Source organism: Andrena cerasifolii, chromosome 1, assembly GCF_050908995.1.
Source record: "Andrena cerasifolii isolate SP2316 chromosome 1, iyAndCera1_principal, whole genome shotgun sequence".
NCBI lineage: Eukaryota > Metazoa > Arthropoda > Insecta > Hymenoptera > Andrenidae > Andrena > Andrena cerasifolii.
The window spans coordinates 31,166,682-31,177,973 of NC_135118.1; the positions used below are offsets into that span (position 1 = coordinate 31,166,682).

At 40.9% G+C, this 11,292-nt stretch overlaps 2 protein-coding genes across 2 annotated transcripts; one reads left to right on the top strand and one right to left on the bottom strand.

Moving 5' to 3' along the window:
- The first annotated feature begins 387 nt into the window (after positions 1 to 387).
- Positions 388 to 1,697, top strand: Awd (nucleoside diphosphate kinase). The gene is made up of 3 exons (XM_076824960.1): positions 388 to 648; positions 1,123 to 1,224; positions 1,299 to 1,697. The coding sequence occupies exons 1-3, from the start codon at positions 469 to 471 to the stop codon at positions 1,533 to 1,535; spliced, it is 519 nt and encodes a 172-aa protein (XP_076681075.1). The 5' UTR covers positions 388 to 468; the 3' UTR covers positions 1,536 to 1,697.
- A 1,993-nt stretch (positions 1,698 to 3,690) lies between these two features.
- Positions 3,691 to 9,379, bottom strand: LOC143375665 (lipopolysaccharide-induced tumor necrosis factor-alpha factor homolog). Its single transcript, XM_076825022.1, has 4 exons — positions 9,239 to 9,379; positions 6,064 to 6,192; positions 4,666 to 4,810; positions 3,691 to 4,263 (listed from the first exon to the last, which is right to left on the bottom strand). Exons 2-4 carry the CDS (start codon positions 6,170 to 6,172, stop codon positions 4,161 to 4,163), a joined length of 357 nt encoding a protein of 118 aa, XP_076681137.1. The 5' UTR covers positions 6,173 to 6,192; positions 9,239 to 9,379; the 3' UTR covers positions 3,691 to 4,160.
- Positions 9,380 to 11,292: the final 1,913 nt, after the last annotated feature.

The following is an 11,292-nucleotide window of genomic DNA, read 5'->3' on the forward strand; positions in this document are numbered from 1 at the left end:
CCCCGCAGTTTCGCAACATTTCTCGCGAATTAATGCTAATTCGTTATATAATGCGTGCAGATAATTGCGCTCGGAAATAGATTAAAACATATGATTAGGTGCTATTTCGGTGGCCAGAGAAAAGTAGCCGTTGCCTATGGGCATGCAGAATATCGAGATAGAAAGAATTAAAGAAACAGCTGACAGGGTATTGTACAATTATATTCAGTGGGTACAGTAATGGGCGTAATTTCTGTAATTGTTAGGTATTTAAAATTCAGGATGATCTTCCATGCTTTTCGATTTAAAAGAACGAGATGGGTCGCGAAGCAGAAATGTGGCCATTCCTGGAGGTCATACGCGAGCGCCAAGACGGCGGAGAGGCCAAGAGCGAATTCCCCACCACGCTGAAAGAATGCGATAAGTGAAGACTCGATCCGCTTCTCCGTCCTCAACTCCTCACTCTTTCGCTGCTTGTGCCGGCGTTGCATGGTCTTGTGTTCGATTCTCACTTTATTACGTTTAGTTTGCAAATTAATCATGGCAGAAAACAAGGAGCGTACGTTCATCATGGTGAAGCCCGACGGCGTCCAGCGTGGCCTCGTCGGCAAGATAATTCAGCGTTTCGAGGATAAGGGCTTCAAACTCGTAGCGCTGAATATGGTGTGGGTAAGTTTCTCCACACGTCTTTCCGAAAAGCGTGCAGCCTTTAATTTTATGCGGCCACGTGGACGCCGCTTTCCTGCCGGCATTGTCATTTTCCGTGGCTTTTCACGCGGAGTATTTCTACACGCTTCCGTTGCAAAAACACCTGTCGTGTTTTCCTCGATCTGGGACTGAACAGACGTTACCGTGACCTTGCCGATTGAATTCCCTCGACATAATAATTTATTGCCTCGGGATAATATAGTTTAGATAATTAGAGTACGGAAATTTTGATGAGTGACTGAAAAAGAAGTTATTTTCGTTTGTTATTTGTTATAATAAACTGGGCTGTAGGAATTTGTACTTTGTAATTTCCATTTGGCACGTAGCCTGAGAACCACTGGCGTTATATGTTCATTGTGTTATTTAATAAGTAGTGCGATCTATGGCTTCGATATAACGCTAACTTGTAGTGGCATTTTACTTTCTCTGTACCAGCCAACCGAAGATCTGCTGAAACAACATTACGCAGATTTAGCGGCCAGACCGTTCTTCCCAGGCTTAGTTAAGTACATGAGTTCAGGACCAGTTGTACCAATGGTGAGTGATTCTTTATATCTAACTTGCAGATACGTTTCTCCTAATTTTGTGTTAATTTTGTAACTACTTTTTAGGTATGGGAAGGCTTGAACGCAGTAAAAACTGGCCGTGTGATGTTGGGTGAAACGAATCCGAAGGATTCTGCACCTGGAACGATTCGTGGTGATTTCTGTATACAAGTCGGACGCAATATTATCCACGGATCTGACTCTGTCGAGTCTGCTAATAAGGAGATTAAGTTATGGTTCGGAGAGGGGAAGAAGGATGTCGTTGACTGGGCATCTTGGGCAGAGAAATGGATATATGAATAAATTAATAAAAATCTGATAACAAGAACTGGTAAAGATCCACGATCTTGATGTGTATTTTTCAGCATACTGTATCTCGACCATGCATACTGCCATTTCAATAACATCATGGAATTCACTGTATATAAACCTGCTTGAGAAGTAATAAAAGAGATTCTTATATAAGTCGCTTTCAACGCGACTGTATCATTATTCTCTGTAGATTAGGGAAGTAACTAACCTAAATACAGGGTCAGCATTTTATCTTGCAACCCGCGCTCGTGCGAATAGGTAAAGTGGCAACAGCGCCTCACGCACGTATTCCACTACAACCATGGTCGATACTTCCGCCATCTATGAGCTGATGATGAAAGTATACGGTCTTTTAGATGCCAGTAGAGAGCGCAGGGTGCTTTTGGCTTTCGCCAGAGGATATTAAATTTGACGTAGCAGACGGGGAAGAAAACAGTAGCCATTTTAAGAGTGTGATCGCACCAGGGTGGGCAGGAAATCCCATACGCCTCATGATAATTAGCGGTGGGGGAACGCCACGCATCCGCGCGATGGCGCCGCGACGTCAACCAATCAACGCCAAGGTGGGAAACGAAACGGCACGCAGACCGTTCCGCGTGGAAATAGAGTAGATGTCCCAATTACCGTGCTTTGACGCTGACTTACTCGCGAAGGAATTAATTACTGACTTCTCTTACTTTAATTTTGCTCGGTGAAAATTTATATTGCTGTTTTGAACTTTTCTCTATATTAAGGCATTTTTTCGGGTTGAAAATGTTCATTTTTCATATTTTTTTAATTGAAATAAAAATACAGGTTTTTGTCCCAATTACCGTGCCCTGAAAAATGCGTTGTCCCTATGCCCGTGCCCTTTTTTGAATAGCGTTCTCGCGGTTAGGTTATGTCTTTGAACTTTGAACTGTTCGAAACATTTTTTTGCTCTGCGAGAGTGTTTTTTTTTATGTAATTTTAATATGACCTTTTCATTACAAAAGCAAAATATGCAAATATAAATTTCTGTTCACCCGTTCAGAGAAACGAAAGTAAGGTTAGATTTAGCAGTTACAGAGGGAGCAGTGATGCCAGAATCGTGGGACGTGGGACAAATGCTTACCCCCACTATGACCTACCGTCGTCTCCCACTTTCTTTCCATCGCACTGCACACAAGCATATCCTTACTCCTGTCTGCTGTGTGCTCGGCAGCTGTTGGCAGCCGAACAGACAGCTCACATGGACAGGAGTAGGGATATGCTTGTGTGCAGTGCGATGGAAAGAAAGTGGGAGACGACGGTAGGTCATAGTGGGGGTAAGCATTTGTCCCACGATTTTGGCATCACTGAGTGGCGTTGTGTGTGCGTGAAACGCCATAATGGGAAACGAGCCGACGCCAGCGCCAAGCCAAGCTAGTCAAGTCAAGTGAGGCTACGGCCAACCATCGTCGAGAACCTATTTCTTGGCGACGCTTTTTGTTCGCCAGTATTGTGCAGATTAGATTCTACTTGGAAGGTAAAGTTGACAGCCGCTGATGTATTGTATGGCGATCCAGTAAACGCGTGTACACTGCACACACACACACACACACACTAAGATCCCAAGAGTGTTTAACTAGAAAGATTAATTAACAGAAAAGACAGTTAGTCTATCTGCAACACTTGCTTCGAAAGATTAGAAGAAATTCAGAAAGAAACACACAGCAGCTAGCTCCTTAGGCCACAAACAACTGGTGCAGCGTATGAACAATACAAAACCGCTTAGAGTCATATATACAATTAAACTAAGGGTTCACTACTATCACAGTTAAAAGTTACAAAATCAGGAGCGACCGGTAACACGGTCTGTTCATTATGCGTCCTTCACTCCACGCATTTTGAGAGTTTCGAACTTTGAAAGTTTTGAGGTTCGAAAATCTTTAGAGTTTTGAATTTCGATAGTTTTCAGAGTTTTGAGCTTCGAAAGTTTTAAGAGTTTCGGGCATCGAAACTTTTGAGAGTTTTGAGCTTCAAAAGTTACGAGAGTATCGGCGCCTTACAAACTTTTGGTTTCGAGTTTCGAGAATCTAAAAATTTATCTTCGAACCCACCCCTAATATTTAACATTAAAGATTATTTCCACCAGGGTTAAGATAATTCAAAATTGCATTTACACTTTCTAGGAACATTGGGCGTGTTCAAATCATTCCTGAGGTTTAATGTACATACAAAATGATAGTACAATATTAACTGCAAACATTTTCCAGGATATGATACAAACGCATTAATAGCAATTTAATCTTATATTCTTACATTAAGTAGAGATAATGTTTCAGGAAATACGAATGAAACAGTAATTAATCTCATTGCGAGATTAATTGGACACTTGCACTTGGAGTGCAGTAAACTTGGACTTTGACAAATGCCTGTGATTGTGAAATATACAATTAAATTTATGCTTCCATCGTACACTGCCGTTACTCAAAGTCATTCTCTGTCTCGCTTTCTGACTTATGGTCGCGTATGGCATAGGCGTGGAATATGTATATACGCGTACAAAGCTCGTAGAATCATCTACATTTCCGATGTCATGTCTTGATTATACATGTATATAAAATATATGAACGCGATGGGCTGGGCAGTACTTGTTCATGCCTTGGCGTCCACTTAATTAGTCGATTCTCCTAAATATGCTTTACACGCGGGACAGTAATGTTTCTTCACTAAACAGCTGTCCATGCAGTAAGGGCAAGGTGCGCAACACCAACCTCTGAAAATTAACGTCAACGCAATTAGACACTTGTTAAAAGCGATGCACTCAAAACACAAAATGTACACAGGCTATTTCAAGCGCGCGTGTCAATGCTATAAATTGAATTCAGATCGTAGCAATGTAAAAGCTATGATAAGAAGGCTCAATGTTCGTGGCTTATGTTTCTTTCAAACATAAATAGATGCGACATTGACGCATGCCTTTGGTACAGTCTGTGCAATGAATACAATTGAAGAGTCCTTGCAGAAAACACTGTAAGTGCCAAAAATTAAATTCTATGCTACAGTATTACCATTCGCTCGTAGAATATTTTTCAATAAAATTTTTTTTTTCAATTTTGGGACTTACAGTGTTTTCTACAAAGACTTCAATTATGAGTGACGATTATTATGTAATTACCCCAAAACACAAATAAGTAGTGCAAACAGATGAGTTTTTGAGTTCGCCTCGGTTTGTACTGACGTAGTGATACTGGCATGGCAATGTGGGCAAGTTAAATGTTGCGATTCAGATCCGAATTGTAGGCTTGATACGTAAACGATATCTGGAAAATCATTTGTTGAGTCAGTAATGTGTATTCAACATTTCGTCACATGGAGTAATAGTTGCCTGATTTGGGAGGCGACTAATTTTCGGGAGCGACAAATTTTGAGGAGCAATAAATTTTGGGGAGCGACAAATTTTGACGGGCAACAGATTTTGAGCGAAAGAAATTGGAAAAGTTTTAAACACAGAAGCTTGAGACGACCTTAACCTCTTGCCGTATATACCAATAAGTTCGACAAAAAAGTGATGCGCGAGAACGCTTGCGACACGTGCTATTGTTTAGCTTTTATGCCAAATATATGGCCCGAAGTTGACACTGCGAGTATTACTTGCGATACTAATGTTTGGCCTGAACTTGACACCACGAGCCTCAGTAGCGACATTAATGTTTGACCCAAACTAAATTCCACGAGTATTATTCACTCGTGACGTTCATGTTTGGTCTGACATTGTTATCATGATTCTGACTTGTTATTTGGTCTGACATTGTTATTACGAGTCGACTCGTCAAAGTCCGACAAGGGGTTAAAAACAATTCACTTTTTTTCATGCAGCGAATGACTCATATGTGAGTTGCCGTATTGAATTAATTTTGAAATTGTCTCGACTCTTTTAAATTAAAGGAGCGCTAAATCTTCAAATCCGCCACCGAGTATGTAGAGTTCTAGTGTAGAATTGTCCGCGACTGAGAGCTCGAGCTGAGGGTCCACGGGATAAATGTTTTTGAATTTTAATCGTCGTTTCTCAGGTTTCATTAACTCGTTTTACGCGTGCTTGCACTTTGCCGACTTCCCGACTACTCGTATCTGGTAGCCAGCAACCAACGACGTTGCGATATTTTCGATTTCAATATTTCTCATACAGGGTTATTCATGAACTGTGAACCCCCGCGCGCGCGAGAACAGCTGAATGGTCAAGTAGTCCCTGTCCTAAAGAAGAAATTGTATTTTGTATGTACCAAAGCCTTGCTCAGGGTTTTTGCGTGGGGGTTTCCCCTGAGTCTGAGTCTCAGAATGATATAATTTCATTGGAATAAAAATTTATTTGTTATACTTGAATAACTTCACTTTATTCGAAATTTTTTATTCGAAGATTTAAATTTAAAATTTGAAATTAAAATTTATTCGAAAAACGTCGAACTCTGGCCCGATGACAAACGTCGAAGTGATTGCCTAAAAATGGCCGCGCAAGTGACGCAGGCCTTTGTTCTCGCGGTTCCTCAGTTAAATGGATCATCCTGTATATACATACTTGGTTGCCCTTCGGTATACATTGGCGGTGGTATGGGTGGTCCGCCGTAAGCCGGCCCTGGCGCGAAACCAGCTGGTGGTGGTGAACTTGGTGGCATACCTTTTTCCATTGCAACGTCTGTTGGGATGTCTGTAACATAAGAAGAAAAATTTCACTTCAGTCCCAAATATACTACTTTCTCACAAGTTGGAAATGAACATCACGTTCTGATTAAACAGGACCATAACTCAGACGAGCGATGCGGCGTCGTGCGATGTGACAAAACACTGCTGTAAAAATTAAGATAAGTGTAAATCTCTCTATATACATATATGTACAGGTGCGAGATCGGAACGACGCCGCATCGCACCTTATTCTGCTCTGAAAAAGTTAAAGTTGTGATGTGGAAACAGATCTGAGGTTGAAACCTGAAATCGTTCGGTGAAAACAGTATAAAAAACAATGCCCTTTCTCTTCTATATTTATCCTGCTTCCCAGGGCCGTCTTAACAAATTTGAGCGCCCTGGGCTAAAAAGATTTGGCGCCCTAACCCTTCACGTACCGACTCTGTACATCCATAGAGCATATAGTCATGGAGGTCTCATTTAGTTCTCGAAACTGTCGCCAACATCACGCGAGAGTGAGAGAAGTATAGAGTCCTAATCGACCGTCCTTCTCTCGCTAGCACGACGTCTTTCTCTCTCGCACGATATCGGCGCATGCGCATTGCGGTCGATTAGGACTCTATACTTGTCTCTCTCTCTCGCACCAGTCCGCACATGTCTTTCTCTCTCGCGTGATGTTGGTAACAGTTTCGAGAACAGGAAACATAAGGCAATGTAATATATGCTCTAAGCACAGGAGACATAGGCCATGAGACCTCCATGTATATATGCTCTAAGCCTTAGTTCAACTGTCCCATTAATTTATTCTTTGATATCGTCTTTCACAATTATGTATAAAAGGCAATGGACGTACGGACGAGAGAAAGGACCGCTGTTGCATGGGCTGAATTAAGGTCTAAACACACTTGTCAGTTCCGTGTCAGAACCGTTCCGTCGTGTCAGTGGTAAGAAGAAGAGGGGCGTAGAGGATGTCTTCTACTGACACGGAACTGATACGTGTGCGCAGACCTTTAAGCTGACTAGCTCGTCGTCCGAATACGGACGTATAACCGCAGCCTTACCGTTGATACGCAGATAGGATTCCACCGAAGAAGACAAACAAAATCGATTATCGATTTGTCACTTTCAGCGAGAGTTGAAAAAAAGGGGAAAGTAAACTTTTCACTTTAGATGTGCATCCCGGATGATTCATCGACAGTGAACGGTGTAAAAATTGTTTTCATCCGCATTTAGTAAAGTCAAGCTCTACTTTCGATGAAATGAATGTCCAGTGGGCAAGTCTAAACGTGTCCAATAACAAATGATGATGAACACTAAATCCAACATTTTCAGAACTAATGCATCGAATTCCACCATTGAACAATTATAAGTAGCTTACAGCAGCTTACACCTCCCACATTCACTACGGACGAATCAGGATGAATTATTCGCGATGCACACCCAAAGTGAAACAATTGTAAATTCGCCTTTAGGCCCAAGGTCAAGGAGGGCCTTGTAAAAGAGAAAGCGCAGATGACTTCACAGGGGTTTTATAGCAATTTTATATATTGCTATAACCCTCAAGTATACACCAATATGTAACTACAAGTACAATATAAACCAAGGGAGGCTTTCACAGACGGTGACCCGAGAGACCTTCGTGGAAATATCCGCGATGACGACGCCACGAAGCATCGTTTTTTCCTCGTCGAAATACTCAATTTAACGTTCCAAACGATATTATCGCATTTTATCCTTTTAATTAATTTTACACCACTTCGCGAAATTAATTCCAAGAACTAACCGCTACAACCAGATCGATAGTTCGTACAATTTTTCCAGCTTATCGCTACTCATCCTTATCGCATTAAGCGATAAGAAACTGATACGGGATTAGCTTGGAAACGGATGTATAACTGTGAACTCTCGATGTATCACGACAACGTACCGAGCTTGCACCAACGTATCGACCTTACGCTTAAAAATTGACGAAATCAGATGAATTTCTGTAGAGGGCACGACGTTATCGATCGATTGAAAGCAGACGCGCGATCGTGTTTACGAACGCGCTGAACGTAGAGTTCGCGTGTTTACAATTCACTGTTCGCGACTACGCGGGCAGGTAATGCACATTTTGAAAACTGACACCGTAGAAAAAAAGCGTGACGATGAGTAGCGGGCAGCTGGGATTACCCGTATCTACCGAGAATTTGTACACACGATTGTCTGCGCTTTGTTTTCTGTCGAACACGCACGAATCGTAAATGATGGGACGACAGTTTGGGAATAATAAAAATATATTGAGCGCCCGTACTCCGGACAGCTTGCAAGGCTCGGGTTTAGTACCTGGTTATATGTTTACGACACACTAAACGCGATGGAGGATAATTTTGCAGGAACTAGTCAGCAATATTTCCAGTCGCCCTTCTGGTTCTGTATTTCATAGGGATTAATACGCCTCGTGCCACGCCTCATATGAAATACGATTCTGCTGGCAACCGTAACACGAGTACGATATTTGAAAATGCTGGTAGCTGTCGTAGCTAGAAATCTGCGTGCGCGAATTTCATAAAATCGCATATGTAATTAATGTAGGTAGTTACACAATTGCAAAATGTTCCACTGGGAATATGAAACAATTCCTGTCCCCTCGATTGCGACAATTCGTTCTAACGCAATAATCCCGTTTTGGTTGTCACTCTCTATTATAAATGCAACGCGAGGCCGCACCGAGAAATTTCCATGCCGCGATTGCTTTGTTGGGACACTTTTTCCGCCTCGAGATGCGCGATATTTCACGTGGCACGCGGTACCATCTACTCGACTACAGCGCTCGCTTGCAGACACAAGTAAACTGTACCGGAAACATTTCTAAACGGTCGTTGATTCAAGTGAAAATAGAAGGGAATCCCCAAATGGTTAGTCACCCATTAAAAGCTTCGTTAAAGACATAAACACTTCACTAATTTGTCACGGCAGAAATCGCTCAAAGAAATCTGATATTCGTTCGTCGGTATCGAAAGTTGGGATTCGATTTTTTGATCAATAAGATTATTCATCGCGTAATTCACTTCGGTTTCGAGTACACGTACCTGTTGCGGTTAAGACGACTGTACACTATACGTAACTTGCAGCGACCGGCGTGGTGGTAGCACGGCGAAATCCAACTACTGACTTGCGTTCACGCCGCTTTCACACTCCTCAAATTTTCTAACCGTAGATGCATAACATACACCGAAGTGGGCTCGTTGCCTCGAAGGTGGGAGAGCAGTGACGTTAAACGGGGGACTTCTGAGAAGTGACATCGAACACGTAAGTAATCTGAACGCGATTATCGCACTGTTGTTCCGACAATTTTTTCCTTTATCACGATGTTCTGCAGAGAAATCGAGATGCTCGGATTACTCAGAAAAGTTTCCTCTTCGAAGGTAATCCGCGGCTGAAATCTTGAAAAAAATCACTTAGAAAGCGAAATTATTAATTATTTGAGATCTGTATCGGCTGTATGTACTACTTAGCACGCATATTCAAATGTATAAGACTGTATAGTTACATGGTACACTCCAGGAGAGGAGGGATGCCTCTTAAGGAAACTAGCCGAGACTGTAGAATAAAATGCGTCGCACGTGACCTTGCGTTCGAGGAAATTGATTTCGGAAAATAAACGGAATATGCGTTAAACTGGAATTTTCATATAAAAACATTCGTTCATATAAAAAATATAACGTTATTTTAAAAGCCTTTGCGTGTGTTTTTTTTTAACTTTATTACAAAAAGAAACAAATGACGAACTAAGTTTAATTATTAAGTTCCTTCATTTTCAATGACTTCTTGCCATCGATTTACTGGTCGGTGGCTCGCTCAAAAAATTAAATAGGTTTTGAGTTAAAAAATGTACTAGCTGCAGTTTCTATTATTATTATTAATATCTTCTATTGTACGTAAATAAGTCAGTGAAATTAAAAAATGAAACAAATAAATACTGTTTAGTAATATTAGCAGTCTGCGTAGCATTTACGGATTTGTTGCATCCATAAAGCATGCATTAGGATAAATTTCGTTCACTGTTGAAGATACTGACCTGATGCTTGAAAAATAAAGCAAATGATGGAAACACAACTGCGTTCTACGAAATTCTCAGGGCCGAATTTACCATATTGGCACCCCGGGCAAGATTATCATGCCTCCTCTCAAGGGCACGAAAATCAATTAGCAGTTTTCTACTTAACGAATCCAAACAGATATAAATGAATGAACGCATACAGCGGCGCCCCTACAGATTTGGCGCCCCGGGCGGTCGCCCCACCTGCCCTACCTTAAAGCCGGCCCTGGGAATACGCAGACTTTTGAGATAATCTGATAACTTCTACCTATAACAATTGAAAGATGGTGGCCAGAAGATGAAATTTAAATTCCTGAAGAATTAATTAATAAATGTAGACTGAATTATACGAATCTTTACGTTATAATGAACGGAACAAAAAATATCTTACAGCCTTTCACCGGAAATGTGATTAAGATAATGTCTTGTTGAAAATGTTATTTTTAAAACTCCGGTATATATACAGGGTGTTCATAAATATATGGGACATTTTTTTAGGATCTGTTCTACTCATCAAAATAATAAAAAAAAAGTTAGTAATAATGCTTAGTTTTGTAGTTTTAACTAAACTACTATTATTTATTAGTTTTATTTGTTGTATAAGCATTTTAATATTTCATTAAACACGGGTCCAAAACGTCTACTAAAGTGGTATTTAAAGGACATATCCGTATACCAACTCTTATTATTTTGATGAGTAGAACCAATTTCGAAAAAATGCCCCACTTTTTTATAAACACCCTATATACACTGGCGGACATATGTATTAAGTCCGGACTTTGTGCCGGCCATTTTAATACATGACCTTTTCTTCCACCTAAAAGTTGACAATTTTTGCTGTGCGCTTTGGTCGTTATCGGCTTAATCAATTCAGGTCTTTCAAACTTAATAGATGCCATCGAAATGCCGTGGACTGATCTAGCTAAGGCAATAATACTAAAAAGGAATATCAGTGAGTTAAGGCTGGAACAGACACATCTAGTAATTTAGTCGAGTAGCGAATAATTTAGTAATTTACCATTGTTTTACTAAACTGCTTGACTA

What these genes read in the sequence shown, in the direction of transcription:
- LOC143375665 (XM_076825022.1), bottom strand. Translation starts at nt 6,172, where the DNA reads ATGGAAAAAGGTATGCCACCAAGTTCACCACCACCAGCTGGTTTCGCG. An exon ending in GTATACCGAAGGGCAACCAA is followed by an intron (nt 4,811 to 6,063) that starts GTATGTATATAC and finishes ATGATTTTCCAG; the next exon opens with ATATCGTTTACGTATCAAGC. An exon ending in CTACTTATTTGTGTTTTGGG is followed by an intron (nt 4,264 to 4,665) that starts GTAATTACATAA and finishes GTTAATTTTCAG; the next exon opens with AGGTTGGTGTTGCGCACCTT.
- Awd (XM_076824960.1), top strand. Translation starts at nt 469, where the DNA reads ATGGTCTTGTGTTCGATTCTCACTTTATTACGTTTAGTTTGCAAATTA. An exon ending in TAGCGCTGAATATGGTGTGG is followed by an intron (nt 649 to 1,122) that starts GTAAGTTTCTCC and finishes TCTCTGTACCAG; the next exon opens with CCAACCGAAGATCTGCTGAA. An exon ending in CAGGACCAGTTGTACCAATG is followed by an intron (nt 1,225 to 1,298) that starts GTGAGTGATTCT and finishes ACTACTTTTTAG; the next exon opens with GTATGGGAAGGCTTGAACGC.